The 20,960-nt window shown below is 38.0% G+C and overlaps 1 protein-coding gene and 2 long non-coding RNA genes across 3 annotated transcripts in view; 2 read left to right on the top strand and 1 right to left on the bottom strand.

The window, feature by feature from the left end:
* Positions 1-7,118, top strand: part of LOC121036803 (uncharacterized) — a 15,628-nt gene extending 8,510 nt beyond the window's left edge. The window contains exon 2 of the long non-coding RNA XR_005793479.1: positions 6,917-7,118. This is a non-coding gene — a long non-coding RNA (uncharacterized LOC121036803). The remainder of the gene's footprint in view (positions 1-6,916) is intronic.
* The window catches only part of SMIM14 (small integral membrane protein 14), an 83,115-nt gene continuing 66,580 nt past the window's right edge, over positions 4,426-20,960 (bottom strand). Inside the window, exons 4-5 of the mRNA XM_040485356.1 lie at positions 9,636-9,778; positions 4,426-7,529 (exon numbers count right to left, since the gene is read on the bottom strand). Coding sequence (XP_040341290.1) covers positions 7,497-7,529; positions 9,636-9,778 — 176 coding nt within the window. The 3' untranslated portion in view covers positions 4,426-7,496. The remainder of the gene's footprint in view (positions 7,530-9,635; positions 9,779-20,960) is intronic.
* Positions 7,608-8,110, top strand: LOC121036808 (uncharacterized). The gene is made up of 2 exons (XR_005793481.1): positions 7,608-7,827; positions 7,907-8,110. It is a non-coding gene; the product is annotated as an uncharacterized LOC121036808 (long non-coding RNA).

The following is a 20,960-nucleotide window of genomic DNA, read 5'->3' as shown; positions in this document are numbered from 1 at the left end:
GAGCAGAGAGAGAGGGAGACACAGAATCGGAAACAGGCTCCAGGCTCTGAGCCATCAGCCCAGAGCCTGCCTGATGCGGGGCTCGAACTCACAGACCGCGAGATCGTGACCTGGCTGAAGTCGGACGCTTAACCGACTGCGCCACCCAGGCGCCCCAGCATCAGGTTTTTAAAGATCTTAATGTGCAGGCAAAGTTGAGAACCACAGTCTAATACTGTGCTCTTTAGCTTTCATTGCAATGGATTTATTAATCTATTAGTCAAAATGTATTTGCTTTCCAGTTTCCATCCAAGGATTTTAAAATCTTGATTGGAAACTGTGATATTCTATTTAATGTTTTAATCTTCAATGTTTTTCTTTTGCCACGTCTGACCTAAAGGTTCCATTGTCCATTCTTAGTAGAGTGAATTCTTTCCAATGGAAATTCAGTGTTAATGCCCCAAATTTCCAGTTTCCTTACAACTTAGGTTTTGAAAAGGGAGAGTGTGAATGCGTATGTGTGTGTGTGTACATGTGTGTATGTATGTATATTGGGACGATGAGAGCCTTTATGTAACAATATTTATTTAGGACTTTACAAAGCATTTTTACAAACATTTCATTTGCTCTTCACTTCAGTTGTCTGTAAAGTGGTAGGTATCATATTTGATAAGTAAATGAGGAAAGTGGTGCTCCGAATTAAGTGGGCTCCCCAAGGTTCACATAACTTGTTTTCCTTAGTCAAGGTATATAGGCTGCTCAAAATACCAGTAGTCATTTAGTTATCAAAAACTAACATTCACACGGTTTCATGAGAAGGGAACATGTAACATATTGAATGTAGAAGTAGAAATAAAAAGCCAGCTCTTTTAAGCTAGCTATCAAAGAGTTTTGCAAAAATGTAAAACAGTGCCACTCTTCTCACTAAATTTTCATTTTGGAAAATGGTTATTTTTTCATAAAAACCTTTTTACTAATATGTATTGGGTTTATTATTTTAAAATACTTAATACTTTTAAATGTTCTAATTTTGGACACAGTATATATATTGATAGATATAATGCATAATATAAACAAAAGTTCTTTGGGGCTCCCAAGCCAGAAAGTTTGGGAGTCACTACTATAAGCTATATGCTATCTTTGAATTGTGAGAAGAACTAAATGAATTGTTTACCTTAGCATTAAGCCAAACTCACACAAAGCTACTTGAGTACTTTTTCCCCAAGGCTAAAACACTATTGGCGATACTAAATATTTTTATTGCATGAGACAATCACTACAATTAAAATAGAAGTTTGAGAATTGGACAAAAATTACAGAATGATAAAAAACAGCTTTTTCAACAAAAACACCCTTTTAATATCTTTGATACTTTCATAGATTAGCATCAGAATTTATTACAAGATTATTATGATTATTTTTATTACAAGGATATTACTACAATTATTCAACCTTAACTGTTGCTAGTTTATACCTATTTGACTCTGATTTCTTAAATATTACAACACAATGAAAAGAATACTTTTGATGTTGTAGAGAGAAAATTACTACCCCTTCAATGGAGAAAATATAATTTTCAATTATACTTTATTTAGCCCAATAGTTCCTTAAGCCTTGTATTTTCTGATTGAACTTTGGCTAACAGAATCATGCTTGAAGCCTGAGAACATCAGCTTTCAGTAGGTTGTTGCTGGTGAAACTCTCTGGGAAATAGGATGTTGACAGAGGTATAATGTAAAACAAAATAGAGTAAAATGTAATTTTAAAGAAAAGGTTGTTAGATTAAAATTGAAGGCTAAGCAAATTTGCAAAGATATAAATCCTTTTTTAATATTTATTTCAGAGAGAGGAGAGGGAGAGGAAGGGACAGAGAGAATCCCAAGCTGACTCCGCACTGTCAGTGCAGAGCCAGACATGGGGCTTGAACCCATGAACCATGAGATCATGACCTGAGCCAAAATCAAGAATTGGACACTTAACTGACACCCACAAGGACGTAAATCTTTTTTTTTTTATTTTTTTATTTTTATTTTTTTTAAATTTTTTTTTCAACGTTTTATTTATTTTTGGGACAGAGAGAGACAGAGCATGAACGGGGGAGGGGCAGAGAGAGAGGGAGACACAGAATCAGAAACAGGCTCCAGGCTCTGAGCCATCAGCCCAGAGCCCGACGCGGGGCTCGAACTCATGGAGCGCGAGATCGTGACCTGGCTGAAGTCGGACGCTGAACCGACTGCGCCACCCAGGCGCCCCAAGGATGTAAATCTTAATCCATGTGTTGGTAGTGTAGGCTCTGGTGTCAGATTTGTATTTGTTCTATATGTTGTAACCACAAAATTTTACTTGCTGTATTAATTGTTAAGGAATCACCTTTAAAACATCCAGACTTCCAAAGTTTAATGTTTCTATACTAATTAGTTGTCAGGGAGAGCTGCATTCAGGCCAGGGTCTGTAATGCCTTTTGAATGTACAGTGCCTCTTCCTTTGGCACTGAATTAATGAGTAACTATATAACAGATTCATTTAAAAACAACATAGGAGACTTATTCTATAATGCTGAACTTGCTATGTAGTATTTGTGCTCTTTAATTTTGCTCAGTTCTTCACAAACAATGCAATTCAAATTCATTAATCATCAAGACATAATATGTGTGTCTGAGTTATGAGAATATAGGAACCAGATTTTTATTTTTATTTATTTAAAAAAATTTTTTTTTCAACATTTATTTTTGGGACAGAGAGAGACAGAGCATGAACGGAGGAGGGGCAGAGAGAGAGGGAGACACAGAATCGGAAACAGGCTCCAGGCTCTGAGCCATCAGCCCAGAGCCTGCCTGACGCGGGGCTCGAACTCACAGACCGCGAGATCGTGACCTGGCTGAAGTCGGACGCTTAACCGACTGCGCCACCCAGGCGCCCCAGGAACCAGATTTTTAAGAGGTAAGACCTCTGGTATTGCAGGGATTGTAAATATTTTTTTCTCATTCCCAAATTTCCTAGAAACAAGAAGAGTTTTGTATAAGGGAATATTACTTTTTGATATGAAAGTTGCCTTATTCTTTTTTTTATTTTTTTAAAAAATTTTTTTTCAACATTTATTTATTTTTTGGGACAGAGAGAGACAGAGCATGAACGGGTGAGGAGCAGAGAGGGAGACACAGAATCGGAAGCAGGATCCAGGCTCTGAGCCATCAGCCCAGAGCCCGACGCGGGGCTCGAACTCACGGACCGCGAGATCGTGACCTGGCTGAAGTCGGACACTTAACCGACTGCGCCACCCAGGCGCCCCGAAATTTGCCTTATTCTTAAAATTACACATATTATTCTTTACCCGTACATATTCCCTGCTTCCCAGACATCTTCCACCTCCCTTTCAATAGACGTCTTAATTTGGCATCTGATGATTTAAAATGGTTTCCGTAATCTAATTTTGAGTAACACCCATTTTAAAGCAGAAACAGTTTAACAATTAACAAATATAAACGCTTGTTGAAATGTTTACTGAACCAACATAGTCCATTTGTTTGAGAAAAGACATGCAAAGTTAAGTTTCCCATGGGAAAAGATCACCTTGATAACTCCAGTTTTTAAAAATCTGAGCGTGATAGATAATCACAGTTGGTGTTTATGGAACTTTTTGGTGGGGAGAAAAACCAACTCTATAAACTGAGATTTGGAGCTGAGAAAACTATCAGATGAAATGGCAGGAAGAAAAAACTTATTAGAATTCCACTTTCTAAGAGGAAAACTAATACTGCAGAACCATTTAATGAAAACTTATCATTACAGGGGTTCAGATATCTACTGACATATGTATGACAAACTTGAGATTGAAATCATTAACTGCCTTCAGGAAATTATGTATTTCACAAATTTTGCTGTTTTAAAGAACACTTAAATATCACAAAGACACTGATACCATAACCATGCCCAGAGCAATTGTAAAATTGCTTAAAAAATTGTAAAATTGTCTAAAAATTTTTTTAACAATCTTTATTAACATGGGGGATTAACAATCTTTAGTTATCTGGATGCATTCCAGGTCACAGGACAAAAGCAAATTCTTACTTTGGCATGTGTTCAGTACAGTTACATGTCTAGCTCCTTTTAGGTAACATCTGTCTGCTCAAATAATTAATACTATTGGATATTATTCCCTCAAAGCAAATGTCTATTAACCCTGTATCCTAGAAGAAATTTAAAAAACAGTAACTAAAGAAATGTAATTGTAATCTAATTTCCTAAAGATTTCTCAGAATCCCTACTTCTGAATACTGGCCCTACTGCTATTATAGAAATGTTTTCCTTGAAAATTCCATTTCTCTATGGAATGTCTTTAGTTAGGAGTAAAAAGTCTTACAAAGAAATTGTTTAATAAAGAATGTTAACATTTTACTAAGCAAAAGATGTTTGCTTCAATTCCCACAAAAGCCAAACAGAAAACAATGCATTAGTAACGTTTTCTATTTATTCATTAATAAAAAGTGCATAGTACAAGCCCTTTATCCCAGTCCAAGTACTCAGTAAAAGATTACAATAAACCCTGGATGGCACAGACATGATTTGTTTGGCATGATTTAAACATTTAAAAACAGCAATTAATATTTAGTACATCACATGACCACTTTTGCTTTTAACAAAGCAATCATCAGACATGGTAACAAATACATATGATTTTTCATTTAGAAATATTATGTTAAGACTAAACCTACTATTGCAACAACAAAAATTTAACCCATTATGTGTAAACGCTTCATTTCTCCTTCAAGTTGCTATTTTGTATTGTAAGCTGATGCGCTGGTCCAATTTTAGCACATGTTTATGTAGAGTGACAGACTTTAATTCAGAGTGACAAATTTCCAAGGTTTCTTTGAAAATATAAAAATTCAGTAATTCTATAAATACTACCACATCACATACCACGCAATGACACTAAAAGTAACCATGGAATAGCTGAACCTAACAGTTACTTTGGAAAATCTCTGCAAGTTTAAAATATGACTTGCTGGCTATGGGATAGTGCTTGGGTAGATACATGATAAAATCTTTTACTATACACAGTTCCAATGTTAACTTTTTCCATATGGAAAGAAAACATTACTTTGCATAAGGTACATCAAATCACTCTTAAATAAAATTAACTTAATGTTAGTTGTGGAATATTTAAGAGCCAAAAATTAAAGTGTGAAGCTTTAGCTTTCTTTTTTCCAGATTATTTAAAAATGATTGTAGCCACAGTTCAGGTGAATGTTTACAAGCCAAGTAATGACTAAGAGTGTGCTCAATAAGAAGGCCACATGTAGAAGTTTAAGAATTAAATAGAATAATATAAATTACTAGTTAGGTTAACAGGAATACTTTATATGCAGTAGTACATGGTCTTTCTCAGGAATACAGAGAAATTTTATAAGCAAAAAACCCAAAACTACTTCTCTAGGAGCTTTGTTGCTAATTAAATAGATGGTCCATATAGAAAAGGTTAATATTCTAGATGTACTATCAATTAAGTGTACATAACAGAAATGAAGAACCAGGAATAAGAATCTAGATTTGCAGGTCTCTAGCTAATACTAGACATTCTGTTTCCAGGTCTAGGCCAGTTGGCTTCAACCAAAGCCAATTCTCAATTATTTGTGAGCCACAGATTCAGTAAATACATCAGTATCTCTGCCAAAGATTGGCTTTGTAGCAGCTTAGAGAAAAGACTGTTAGGATATATGTGTAAGCCTTCAAAGTCTAGGGGGCAAGGGCAGAAAAAGGAATGCTTACAGAGATTTAGCTCCATCCTATGCCATTCCTGCCCTTTCTGCATTAAATACTCTAACAGCTATAAAGCTGGGAAGGTTTCCAGGCCCAGCAAGAGGAAGAACTTTAAACTTCTGGTGTTCAATTATCCAAGATTTGACTTACCTGTGTTATGATACCCTTCAATTAGCATAAAGTAATTGAGTAGGTTATATTATGTCAAGAAATTAAGCACAAAGCCAAGATGCACAAAAGGAATGCAAGCAGTCAATATTGGATTATATAATGAATGAAGCCCTTAAAATGTTTATGGCCTAAAATGTAATCATAATAAAGGGGGGAAAATACCCTATGAGCATCACACAATTGTATCAGAGACTCTATTAAACAGTACAATGATATAGAGAAGTTTATTAATTCATACAAGTAATTTCTCAGATCAATACAGTGAAAAGCTAGACTCATCTGGGGGAAAAATCCTTACATTGATAGCAAAAGATCTTCTAGCCCCCATAAACCATCTGTAATCACTTGCTAAGAAAAAATTCCATAACCACATGGGTCATGCAGACTTCGTTTTTATGCCATTTGTATTTTCTTTCAAACTGAGCAAAACAATGCAACCTTTTACTTTTCATACATTTCAAAATTTTACTTATATTAATACTCCTCCTCACCCCAATCCATCCTATTATAAACAAGAATGAGATAAGGGGTGAGAAAAAGATCCTTGATTGCTTTTTCATTTTCCTCCTTCTCCCTTGGAGTAAACTAAGAATTCATCAAATATATTTTAAAGTAAGAAGGATAATAAAAGATTCAATTTTTTCTTCACAGAAAAAAGACTAAATAAGTAAAGAGCATCCAAATATCAGTAACCAAATAGGTCCCCAATACAGCTTTAAGATAGTTCCATTTAACAGGGAAGTGTTAGAACAGAAAAGAAGGTTCCTGAGAGGCACCCATTTAACAAATAAATTATAGCTTAAATTATTACTGTATAGAATATACTTGGCAAAGGCAGAAAGAATTAACTTTTTTCCTCCTTTCACAAACCTTGTAAGGCTATAATGGACTGTAAATCATCCACCATATTTAAATCATGTTTAAAGTTCTCCTAATATTAGACATTTTTACGGGAATAAAAAACTTAGTAAACAACTATTTCATTTCTTCTCCCTTCCTTTTCTAGCCACATAAGCCAGTTGTAGTGGATGACACAGAACTGTAAAATATTCCAAAGGCTGCCACAGTCCCAAGAACTAGAGATAACTGCCACCCGCAAATCAAGGTAAATGTAAATACAGTGTGGTTCTAATTTTTTTCATACAATCTCAGACAACCCCAAGTAACTTTATAAATAACTAATGAAAAAAAAAAAAGCAATTTTAAAACCTATCAAAACTATTTAAAATATTTAAATGCAGAGATCTCAAATTTCCTTCAATCAGGCCAGAAATCATCACAAAAATTATGATCACAGTTACAAACAGAATGAGTGGAATGTTTAAGTGTAGGATAACCAAAAAAGCCCATGTAACTTTTTTTTAATATAATCATTTACTCAAATATGCTGTAAAAAGGAATGGTGATAACACAGGAAGCAAAAATAAGCTTGCAAGTGAAATTTCTAGAGGCTCATGAAAACAATACCATCCCATATTGCAGATGCAAAAGGAAAAACAGTTCTAATGGGGTTAAGAGTACTCTGGTCATCTTCGTTCATTTGGTCGTGCAAGGTGTTAACTATTTTCACTTCCCATATCACAAAGTTAGTCCACAGGAGGGGCTGGTGGATCTTGTCCCTGGCATTAGAAAGACAGAAATTATGGAATTTACTTCTTAAATCCCAGTGCAACTAATCTAACACATATAGTAAGTGTTGAGCAGCATGCCCACCACCCTCCAATCCCTAATCATATACTTATTTGAACTTTTTATATGTTTCTGCACAAGGGAACACTAGATTAACACTGTAATTCACCAATGTTTGTTTCATTCCTCCCTGTAGCACAGAAGAAAGGAAAACTGTATAACAGTAGTATGATATGGAGGAAACTGCTCTTGCTGACAGCTCCAGAAGTGATATTTAAACCAATAAAGGTAGCATCATCCCTCTTGCTAAGATGACTGAGCTCAGTACAACCAAAGAGAAGCTAGAGATTTTTGTTTCTCACTACAGAATGTCAATGAGGAAGCATGTGACTCCAGATGCTGTTGGCAGGCATCCTATGACCACAAAGGGAGCTCACTTTGGAATGAAGCTGATGGTCTGAGGAAAGAAAGTAGGGCTTCGATGATACTGTTAAACAACCTAAAACACTGATCCTACAACCTTTCTGGATTTTCTAATGTGTAAACCAATAAAGCCACTTGTTTAAACCAGGCCAAGCTGATTTTTGTTACTTGCAAGAGAAAGTATTTGAACTGTAAAGGAAAGATCAAAGCTTTAGAAACCTTCAAGAAGATTCCATTTATTTACTGTGACCTGCTATAGGAGGCCCCAGTTGAGGGTGGTCAATTTTTCAAATAAGGTCAAAATGTGAACTATAGCCTAAAATTAGTCAATATGTTTTCTTGCTTATTCTTAGGGCAGTGGGCCTACTCTTCTAGAACTGCTGGCCTACAATGAAATAAGATTTAGTGACTATTATCTTAGATTTCTGTCAGTTTTGATGGCTTCTAAACCAGCTTATTAAGTTGAACTTCTTTAGCTCCAAAAGTTGAGGAAGTTGGTCTTTGATATGAAAGTAGTAAAACTATGCATAGAAAGTAAGAAAAAAGGCTGAGGAGAAAGCACCTTATCAAGACAACATACAAGCTGTTTTATGGATACCTTCCTCTCCATGAAAACCAAAAAATAAATTTAAGGCCCTTTATATCGTGCTAATGATGCTTTCTTTCTTAAAATCAGCATGGCTACATAACTAAATGTTCTATTAAAAAAAAAAAAGCACTGATTATCATTTGCTTTCTCCTATGTAAGAAATTAGTTTAACTAAACTTCTAATAATAACAACACAGATTGTGGAAAAGAAGAAATTATTTTAGCAATTCCATATGGTGAAGGTTGGAGAAGGGAATTAGTGGGATAATTTGGTGTTCAACAATGAATTCATCATGGAAATATTTTTCAAGAGATAACATCCAAGTCAAATAGAAACCAAACCAAATGCTGGTTCTCCAAACAATTAAAAGGAATCCTTCAGTGGAGTTTCTTCTATTCAAGATAGCACAAAACACTCACTGTTGGGTCACTTTATTTATGCTATTTTTTACCTAGGTTCTATAAATGGTAGTAATCATGACTATCAAGATTTATCAACATGAATGATCCTATCTCTCCTTTGCCAGCATTTGATCTATTATGATGCAGAACTGGATGAGTTTTTAAGAGAAACTGGATGGGAAAACAAAAGGAAAACAGGATTTAGCCAGATAGGCTCAGGGTCTCTACTGAATTTAATAGCTAGGACAGAAGGGGAAAAAGTGAAGTAGAGGGAAAAATATGAACTATAGCTAGTAAGAGAATTTACAGAACGGGAACCATGAGAAGCAAGGGATCAACTGTGAGGAACTGGGGAGTGAAAGACTGAGATTTGAGAAGTACTGCTGTGGATTATTATGAACTGGATCATTTTCTATGTTGAGAAAGACTGGAATGTGAGTAAAGATTGGAATTCATTCTACAACTCTTTTTGGGCTACTGGTCTGTGTTTCTCTCTATATGTAACTCCATGAAGATTAAGCCTTTTGGGGTTGCAAGATTTACAAGAACTACACAGGAAGAACTTATTCCATGAGTTAAATCTTCCTTTTGCTAATTCAGATATTTCAGTCAAAACAAACTCCTCCCATTCCCAGGCCACACCCACCCCTACCCAAATGAATTTCTAATCCACAACACTTACATTATGAGGACTGGTTGGCTTTCCAGTAAGATTGGATCCTCTTAGATTAGGAGGTCTCAGTAGAAACAAAATCACTGCAATAACCATCCAGGCCATCAAGATCATGGTAATACTGATGCCATTATCACCAGAAGGTCCTGGCACTAAAGACAAACAACAAATATATTTGCAACAAAAAATGTAGCATGGTTATAATATTGTTAGATAATTTAAGAATAAATTCTAATGTTCAAGTGCCATTTTCAAAAATTGTATTACACATTTGAAAATATACAATGAAAAATTGTATACACATTTTAAGAAATACAATTATGAAATATTACATCTTGAATTTTCCTTTCTTCTTGTGAGAAAATCTAAATGGTAAATGGTACAAAATAGTCATAAGACAAAACCTATTAAATGAAGATTTTAATATACAGTGGTTCTTAATATTTTGGTGTGACAGAATCCTTTGAGAATTTTAGAAAAATTAAGGACTCTTTCCACTCTAAGAATCCATGTATACACACTCAATTTTGCATATGATTTGGGAAGGTTCATGAACCCACAAAGCCACCCATCCCCAGATATACTGAGATCTACAAAACCCAGGTTAAAACCACCTGATGTACAGTAAAGACACTCTACCTCAGGACAGGAAAATTCTGAATTTTAATTACAAAAGCAACATGAAAAAATAACAGAGCTTAAGGAAAAGGAACCATGTGAATTGTATAATATATAAATTAAAGATCCCTTGAATGATATTCTCAAAGAGATAGTAATTTGGCCTTCTTTTTTAACAAAAAGAAGTTGGATTCAGATACAGATATTCTAAAATCTATCCATTTATCAGGAGAAAGAAGTCAGGGCTGTGTGTGTCAGTAATAGTTTCTCCCAGCTCCTCAGGCAGCCATGTCTTATTTAATTCATTATTACAAGTACCTAACACAGTGCTGGCCCATGGTATGAGCCTAACAAATTTCTGCTAAATAAAACAGACTTATAATTGATGTATATTAGAGAACTCAGTTGTCATAAATGAAAATTACAGAAGACAGATTTCTTTTTTTTAAGTTATTTATTTATTTATTTATTTATTTATTTATTTATTGAGAGAGAGAGAGAGAGAGAGAGAGAGCGCGCGCGCGAAGAAGGGGCAGAGAGAGGGGGAGAGGATCCACACTGTCAGCACAGATTCTGATGTAGGGCTTGAATTCACGAACTGTGAGATCATGGCCTGACCTGAAATTGAATTAGACACGTAATCAACTGAGCCACCCAGGAGCCCCTATTTTAAGAGATAGAGAACGAGAGTGTAAGCAAGGAAGGGACAGAGAGAGAGGGAGAAAGAATACCAAGCAGGCTCCGCACTGTCAGCACAGAGCCCTACATGGGGCTCTATCTCATGAACCATGATATCATAACGAGCCGAAATCAAAACTCGGAGTGTGTTAAGGGACTGAAGCCACCCAGGCACCACATGAGAGGGTTTTTGTTGTTGTTGTTTTTATTTTATTTATTTATTTATTTTTTCAACGTTTATTTATTTTTGGGACAGAGAGAGACAGAGCTTGAACGGGCGAAGGGCAGAGAGAGAGGGAGACACAGAATCGGAAACAGGCTCCAGGCTCTGAGCCATCAGCCCAGAGCCCGACGCGGGGCTCGAACTCACAGACCGCGAGATCGTGACCTAGCTGAAGTCGGACGCTTAACCGACTGCGCCACCCAGGCGCCCCTGTTGTTGTTGTTTTTAAAGCAAATACCATTGGGACACTTGGGTACTCAGTTAAGTGTCTGAGTCTTGGTTTCAGTTCAGGTCATGATCTCACAGTTCATGAGTTCAAGCCCTGCATCAGGATCTGTGCTGACAGTATGGAGTCTGCTTGGGATTCTCCCTTTCTCTCTGCCTCTCTCTCTCTCTCTCTCTTTTTTTTTTTTTTTCAACGTTTGTTTATTTTTGGGACAGAGAGAGACAGAGCATGAACGGGCGAGGGGTAGAGAGAGAGGGAGACACAGAATCGGAAACAGGCTCCAGGCTCCAGGCTGTCAGCACAGAGCCCGACGCGGGGCTCGAACTCACAGACCGCGAGATCATGACCCTAGCTGAAGTCGGCCGCTTAACCAACTGAGCCACCCAGGCGCCCCTCTTCCTTTCATTTTATAAGTAATCTCTACATCCAGCATGAGGCTCGAACTCACAACCCTGAGATCAAGAATTGAATGCTCCAACAACTAAGCCAGCCAGGCACCCCAGGTCTCTTATTTTTTGATACTCTTTGCACATAAAATATTCTTCACGGGGTTGAACCTTGGATCACTAATTTACTAATTCATGTCTTTGTAGACATGAAAATGCCTACTCTCACAGTCATGTTATGGTTCTCAGTTTCCTGTAACTGTCTCCTAGCTTGGTTCTTATTCCTGTCTTTCTTTTCTGCATATTGCTGCCAGAAAAGTCTGCTTAGAACACTGCTCCTAACAGATCTGCTGACCAACCCAGTGACTTACTCTCTGACTACTGCTTCAACTCTGAACTCTTTAGCCTGGCCTTTCCTCATAGGATTTGGCCCTACTCATATTAACTCTAAATATTTCTCACATAAAGCATCCTCTCGTTCTAGTCAACCACAGTATCTTCTTCCTTCTTTAGCCATTGGTAATCTGGTCTGTCTATGCTTAAGAATAGCCTGTGATGACAGCAATACCACAGATTCTACGGCTCTACCTCACACCATCTAATTCAGGAGCAGCTCAGGGATGGGGTCAGGAACCAACAATATTTAAAAAAATTTTTTTTTTCAACGTTTATTTATTTTTGGGACAGAGAGAGACAGAGCATGAACGGGGGGAGGGGCAGAGAGAGAGGGAGACACAGAATCAGAAACAGGCTCCAGGCTCTGAGCCATCAGCCCAGAGCCCGACGCGGGGCTCAAACTCACGGACCGCGAGATCGTGACCTGGCTGAAGTCGGACGCTTAACCGACTGCGCCACCCAGGCGCCCCAGGAACCAACAATATTTTAAAAACTTCCCAAATGAACATGATGCAACAGTTCAATGCTAGTTTGGCTGAAAGAATTTGACAATTTTACAAACTCAGTCCTGGGGTACTCATGATTTTTTCCCTGTCTAGCATGTGCTTACAAATAACCACCATTTATTCACCTACATCACTCTCTTCTATAAAAATCTCCATTTTTGGGGTACCTGGGTGGCTCACTCAGTTGAGCGTCCAACTTCAGCTCAGGTCATGATCTCACGGTTTGTGGGTTCAAGACCCACATCTGGCTCGCTACTGTCAGTGCAAAGCCCGCTTTGGATCCTCTGTCCCCCTCTCTCTTTGCCCCACCTCTGCTTGCACTCTCTCAAAAGTGAATAAACATTTTGTTCTCACTTTTGAGAGAGAGAGCATGAGCAGGGGAGCGGTAGAGAGAGAGCTAGACACAGAATCCAAAGCAGGCTCCAAGCTCTGAGCTGTCAGCACAGAGCCTGATGTGGTGCTTGAACCCATGAACTGTGAGATCATGACCTGAGCCGAAGTGGAACATTTAACCAACTAAGCCACCAAGGCGTCCCAAAAATGAATAAACATTTTTTTAAAAATCTCCATTTTCTCAGTCCTCTCCTTCCTTTCTTCTCTGGACTAGTGTAGCATTCCTAGTTTGAAGGAATGGCTTCCTATTTGTTCTAATTAGGACATTAACTTTTCAAGAACTGAGACCATTTTATAGCTGTTTGACTCCATTACTTCTTAGCTATATAATCTCTGCGCCTCAATTTCTTCACCTGTGAAATGGAAATATTACTATCATCCCAGAGAGTAGTTGTGAGGATTGAAATGATCAGTACATAAGGAGCAGTTAGTACAGTGACTGGTACACAGAAGGTATTTAATACCAGTATTGAATACCCCAGGAGGTATTCATTACCAGTATTATGCACACAGAAAAGTCTGAGTGCAGATATATCCTGGCGTGAATAACTAGGCTGGATAAGATGCTGAAGTGGGAATGGAAAAGGGTCAAATACAAATAGTACTAGGATGGGAGAAGCAAAACACGTGGTGACTGACTGGACTGACAGTAGAAGGGGGAAGAAAAGAAGTTAAAGATGCCTCTAAAGTCTGTGAAGGGTAGTAATGTGCAGTAAAATTTCTCTACTTAAAAGGCTAAAAAAAAAAAAAAAAAAAAAAAAAAAAAAAGGTTAAATGGATATCATTTTCCTAACCTTCAAAGTTTGATAAGTTCATTTCTCTTATTCTCCAATAACTCAAGGCCCCTCTCAGAATAAAGAATAATAGCTAAATCAATTAAAGTTGAACCTCTTGGGGTGCCTGGGTAGCTCAGTTGGTTAAGCATCCAACTCCTGATTTTGGCTCAGGTTATGATTTCATGGTTCTTGAGACTGAGCCAGAGCCTGCTTAGGATTCTCTCTCTCTGTCTCTCTGTCTCTCTCTCTCTCTTTCTCTTTCTCTGCCTCTTTCTCTCTCTCAAAATAAATAGACTTAAAAAAAAAAGTTGAACCTCCTGACCATAGTCAGTGTTTTTCTATTTATACTAGCCCCATAAAATTAAGATGGCTCTAGAATGTATTTTCACATAGGTATACTGTGCAAGATTATTTTTTTTTTAAAAACCTAGAAAAAAATAGAAACAAACCTAAATGCCTGCCAAGAGTGTCTGATTAGTAAATTAGGGGAACATGTGCACAATGTAATACCATGAAGCTGTAAAAAAATGTTTAGGGAAGTTTCCATGAGATATGCTATTTTTTTTTTTTTTTTGACTAAAAAAAAAAAAAAGGTGAGAAACTGTGTACCAAGAAAGGAAGTAAATAATATACAGTTTGCTTGTACATGAATGAATTCTGGAAGGATACATAAAAAGCTAATAATACCTGAGACAGCACCTGAGTAGATGAGAAAATGTAAGGAGGAAGATAACTTTTCAGTGTTTATTAATTAAGTCCTTGATTTGTGAACTATATATAAAAAAATAAATTGAATTAAACAAAGTTCAGGATTGGAGAGCCTGCGTAGTATCTGAACTGAGTTGGACTTCTTGAAATATTCAGAAACAGACATGAATAGAATCACTGATGGCATTCTGTGATTATTTGTAGTCCCTTATGACAAGATTCGCTTTTTCATAAAGTCTCCAAACAGGTATGCTACTCAAACTCCCTCATACTACATGTAGCTGATACAAACAAATATAACAGGCAGCTATTTTTTTTAATTTATTTTTATTTTATTTTTTTAAGTTCGCTCCATGCCCAATGTGAGGCTTGAACTCACAGCCTTGAGATTAACAGTTGCAAGCTCTACTGACTGAGCCAGCCAGGTGCGCCTAATTTTAAGTTTTATTTTCATTTAAGTAACCTCTATACCCAACATGGGGCTTGAAATCACTACCTCAGGATCAAGAGTTGTATGCTCTTCCAACCGAGCCAGCCAGGCACCCCAAGGAACAGAGATTTTAAAGTCAGTATAGAGAAGTGAACAGGCACTGGTCCCCGGGGTTTTTACTGTGATAACTTTTTGACACATACAAATATTAAGGGGCACAATCACATGGGAGATATAAAATCTGTTTCCTCACTGCCTGGAAATGATTTGCCTTAAGAGAGTAAATACATTTTGCTGTATCATCTGGAAAGATGTCAAATCAAAAAATGTAAAAGGACTCTGTGCATCAAAATACAGCATTCTGCTTTGCTTAACGTTTAAGTCTTTAGTTATAAGCAAATATATTACAAATAGCTTGTCAAATGGAATATTCACAGTGAAGCTATGAACTTACCTGGACACCAGGAAGATGAAGGAGTAGAGAGGGATGCTCTAAGAGCTGGTAGATCCCAAGGGATTATTTCTACAAACTTACATAGGCTTCCAGTGGAAAAGCAGAAATAGAACAACAGTGAAAGTGGTGCATTAGCACCAGGAGGCTTTAACTCTGCAGTTTTGGGGCTGTATGGAGTAATTACATTATCCTCACAGTATAGCTACCTGTTTTCAAGTTGATTTACTCCAGAATTAAGTTAGTGATAGAGCTGGTTTCCACACAACACTTTATCTGAAAGGCAGTCTTTCAGAAGAGTGAGCGGAATTGCTCCCTACTGCTCTAGAGAGCAAAACTATGGGTGGACACCAAAATGAAGTGGGAGTTTAGCTCAATATAAAGAATCATGCACTATTCGGTGATCCATACTTACTATTGTAATGTCCTCTTAATAAATTGATCCTTTTGTCATTTTGAAAAAAAAAAACAGAATCCTGTACCAACTGAATCTGCTAATACACTGCAGCTAAATTCTGCTCCCACACAAAGTAATGAGCTCAGATTCAATTAAATCACCTCAAATGTATGCAACAAACCATGGCAAGCACAATGAGTCTTGTGATATAATAAGAAATATAGGGGCATCTGGGTGGCATCGTCGGCTAAGCGTCCTGACTCTTGATTTCGGCTCAGGCTGTGATCTAACGGTTGTGATACTGAGCCCTGCATCGGGCTCCATGCTGGGTGTGGAGCCTGCTTAAATTCTCTCTCCCCCTCTCCCTCTGCCATTCCCCCTCACCTGCATGTGTGCACACATACATGTGCGCGCGCTCTCTCTCAAAAAAGAAAAAAGCAAAAACAAAACAAAAAAGGAAAAAAAAGGAAAAGAAAAAAATATATATTTGGTCTTCATTCCAGTTCCTAGCACAGAAATCCTAAAACTCTTGGAATTTCCTGAGAGATAGGAAAGAAATGTCATTTTGTAATTAATAATAAACGTTTCAACCAAACCTGAGTTTATGCTAATGAAGTGACTTTGGGGGGCCTCTGTAGGCTTCAGGATGGGGTCTGGTTGCCAGAGTTTGACCATATAATTAGAGAGCTGGAACTTCCAGCTCCACTACCTAACCTCCAGGCAGGAAAGTGGCTGGAGATCAACTTACTCACCAATGGCCAATGATTTTATCATTCCTGCCTACAGAATAGAATCTCCATAAAAACTCTAAACAAAGGGGTTCAGAGAGCTTCCTGATTGGTGAATACATCGAGGTGCTGGGAAAGTGGCACACTCAGAGAAAACAGGGAAACTCTGCACCCTTCCACCACATATCTTGCCCTGTGCACCCTTTCTATTTGGCTGTTCTTGAGTTGTACCCTTTATAATACACCGGTAATGTAAATAAACTGTTTTCCTGAGTTCTGTGAGCCATTCTAGCAAATTACTGAACCTGAGTAGGGGACAGTAGGAACTCCAGATTAAAATATATTTTATGAAAACATGGGGCGCCTGGGTGGCGCAGTCGGTTAAGCGTCCGACTTCAGCCAGGTCACGATCTCGCGGTCTGTGAGTTCGAGCCCCGCGTCGGGCTCTGGGCTGATGGCTCAGAGCCTGGAGCCTGTTTCCGATTCTGTGTCTCCCTCTCTCTCTGCCCCTCGCCCGTTCATGCTCTGTCTCTCTCTGTCCCAAAAATAAATAAATGTTGAAAAAAAAATTAAAAAAAAAATAAATAAAATATATTTTATGAAAACAGCATAAATTCACTGGAGAAAATTTAGAATACAAAGAAAAGTAATTCTAACACCTACAGGAAACAACTGCACAAACCATTTAAAAACATGACTTTCAGAAAGGATTTCCACCAAACACTAAAAGAACCAGGGAAGAAAAACTGGCCAATATAACTAAATTAATATTTAAGCTCTAGAGTTTTGTCTTTATGTTTAGATTAAAGAAATGACATTTCATTCAAAGAAGTAAGAGTATATTTGGTTTACAGGTGGGGTGGGGCTCTAGGATCACAGATGCCACAAATGTAATAAATACTTGTTTTTCCATAAGAAGTTCAATAAGATTATTTTCAACTAGAAGAACAGGTTTTAGCTTTACCTGCTGGAGGAAAATTTTGAGCTGCTTATCAGAAAGCACACTGCAGATTAATGAATGCTACTGAAAAAGCAACATAAAGAAATCTGGAGTGGGGGAAACACCACACATCACCCCAACAACCTAACACAACATCTACACATTACCATTACCTTCTTGTCCAGAAGCATATAATTACTACCCTGATGCACCAATGGAAAATGTTCTGACAAAATTTCTACTTTGGGCTAAGCACTGTAATAGCTCCTATTTCTCTAAGCTGTTATATTTACAGAATTTAATGGGACACCCAGTTCACATAATAGTAACAATAATTAATAATGTAATAACAAGTGCCTTTAAAATAGTACCTTACTATGTTTTAGCTTCATTACAAAATAAAGTGGAGCTCAGCTTCGGGATGGTGTGTATAAGCACAGAGCCTATTAATAAATGCAATTTAGTAACATGTCAAAAATCTTAAAATGTACATAAAATGTAGCAAGGGAAGTTAGAATGTTGAGATTTAGAATGGGATCAAACTTGGGGCACCTGGGTGGCTCAGTCAGTTAAGTATCCGACTCTCGATTTTGGCTCAGGACATGATCTCACAGTTTGTGGGATTGAGTCCGGCTCCTTGCAGACTTAGGATTCTCTCTCCCTCTCTCTCTGCCCTTCCTCTGCTTGCACACTCCCTCTCTCTCCCAAAATAACTAAATAAACTTAAAAAAAAAAGAAGTTTAAAAAAAGAGAATGGAATCAAACTTAAGTTATTGACTTAAAACAGATGGCTATTAGTTGTTATATGTAAACCCCCAAACAAAAACTTAAAGTAAACACACAAAAGATTAAAAAAATATAAGCATAACACTAGAGAAAGTCATCAAACCAGAAAGGAAGATAGCAAGAAAAGAACAGAAAGGAACTACAAAAACAGCCAGAAAACAATGAACGCTATGGCAACAAGCATATGCCTATCATTAATTACTTAAACTGTATTTTTTTTTTCTTTTTTAAGAGGGAGGGCACACGTGAGAGGGCAGAGAGAGATGGAGAGAGAGAAGAGGGGCTTACCGAAAGCGGGGCTAGAGCTCACCCGAAGAGGGACTCAAACTCACGAACTGTAAGATCATGACCTGAGCTAAAGTCAGATGCTTAATGACTGAACCAGCCAGGAGTCCAGTACTTTAACTGTAAATGAACTAAATTCTAATCAAAAGACAGAGTGGTGGGGCACCTGGCTGGCTCAGTCGGTAGAGCATATGACTCTTGATCTCAGGGTTGTGAGTTCAAACACCACGTTGGGCATAGAGCTTATTTAAAAAAAAAAAAAAAAAAAAAGATATAGAGTGGCTGAATGGATTAAAAAAACAAGACCCAGGGTGCCTGGATGGCTCAGTTAAGTGTCCTACTTCGGCTCAGGTCATGATCCCGTGGCTGAGCCCTGTGTCTGGCTCTGTGCTGACAGCTCAGAGCTTGAGACTGCTTCAGATTCTGTCTCCCTCTGTCTCTACCCCTCTCCCCGCCCCCTCTCAAAATAAAAATAAAACACCAAGAACAAAACCAAAACAAAACACAAGACCCATGTATATGCTGCCTGTAAGAGACTCACTTTAGATGTAATGACATACAGAGACTGAAAGTAAAGGCATGGTAAAAGATATTCCATGCAATAGAAACCAAAAGAGGGTGCCTAGGTGGTTCAGTCAGTTAAGTGTCTGACTTAGGCTCAGGTCATGATCTTGTGGTGCATGGGTTCAAGCCCCGCATTAGAGGGGTCTGGAGCCTGCTTCAGATTCTGTGTCCCCCTGCCACCTTGCCCCCGCTCTCTCTGCCCCTCCCCCACTTGTGCTCACTCTCTTTCTCAAAAATAAAGAAATAAATGTTTAAAAAAAAAAAAAGGGGGCGCCTGGGTGGCGCAGTTGGTTAAGCGTCCGACTTCAGCCAGGTCACGATCTCGCGGTCCGTGAGTTCGAGCCCCGCGTCAGGCTCTGGGCTGATGGCTCAGAGCCTGGAGCCTGCTTCTGATTCTGTGTCTCCCTCTCTCTCTGCCCCTCCCCCGTTCATGCTCTGTCTCTCTCTGTCCCAAAAATAAATAAACGTTGAAAAAAAAATTAAAAAAAAAAAAAAAAAAGAGGGGTGCCTGGATGGCTCAGTCAGTTAAGCATCCAACTTTGGCTCAGGTCATGATCTCACGGTTCGTGGGTTTGAGCCCCATGTCAGGCTCTGTGCTGACACCTCACAGCCTGGAGCCTGCTTCAAGTTCTGTGTCTCCCTCTCTCTCTCTCTGCCCCTTACCTGCTCATGCTCTCTGTCTCTCTCTGAAAAATGAATAAACATTAAAAAAAAAAAAAAAAAAGAAACCAAAAGAAAGCTGGGGTAGCTAATACATATATCCAACAAAATCAATTTTATTTATTTATTTTTGAATGTTTTTTATTTGTTTAGAGAGAGAGAGAGCATGAGCAGGGAAGAGACAGAGAGATAGATGAGAGAGAGAATCCCAAGCAGGTTCCACACTGTCAGCACAGAGACTGATGAGGGGCTTGCTCCCATGAACTATGAGATCATGACCTGAGCCGAAATCAAGAGTTGGACACTGAACTGACTGAGCCACCCAGGTGCCCAGACAAAATCAATTTTAAAACAAAGACTACATAATAAGAGACAAATAAGGGCATTACATAATGATGAAGGGGTCAATCCAGTAAAAGGATACAATAGTTGTAAATATTTATAGGAGCACCAAAATATATAAAGCAAATATTAACAGACCTCAATGGAGAAATAGACAGCAATACAATAATAGCAGGGAACTTTAATACCTCACTTATGCCAATGGATAGATCATCCAGACAGAAAATCAATAGGGAAACATCAGCCTTAAATGACATGTCAGATCAGACGGACTTAACTGTATATATAGAACATTCCCTCCAAAAGCAACAGAATATACATTCTTCTCAAGTGCACAGAAAACATTCTCTAGAATAGATCATATGTTGACCACAAGTAAGTCTTAATAAATTTAAGAGGACTGAAATCATATCAAGCATCTTTTCCAACCACAGCAATATAAAACTAGGCTCCACACTGAACATGGGGCTTGAACTCAGAACCCTGTGATTAAGAGTTGCATGCTCTACCAACTGAACCAGCCAGGCACCCCAGAAAAATTTTATACAATCAAAAATATCCTGAAACAAACAAAAATTCAATTATAACACTAAAATTTTGGGGATGCAGCAAAAGCAGTTCATTTACTATTATTATTTTTATGTTTTATTTATTTTTTAGAGTGAGACAGTGTGAGTGGGGGAGGGGCAGAGAAAGAGAGGGACACAGAATCCAAAACAGGCTCCAGACTCTGAGCTGTTAGTACAGAGCCTAACATGGGGCTCAAACTCACAGACCATGAGATCATGACCTGAGCCAAAGTTGGATGCTTAACTGACTGAGCAACCCAGGCACACCACGA

The sequence above is a fragment of the Herpailurus yagouaroundi genome, unplaced genomic scaffold (assembly GCF_014898765.1).
Source record: "Herpailurus yagouaroundi ecotype Mexico unplaced genomic scaffold, PumYag 28, whole genome shotgun sequence".
In the NCBI taxonomy this organism is placed as follows: domain Eukaryota; kingdom Metazoa; phylum Chordata; class Mammalia; order Carnivora; family Felidae; genus Herpailurus; species Herpailurus yagouaroundi.
The sequence above is the reverse complement of the archived record's forward strand: the minus strand, read 5'-3'. Positions and strand labels throughout refer to the sequence as shown.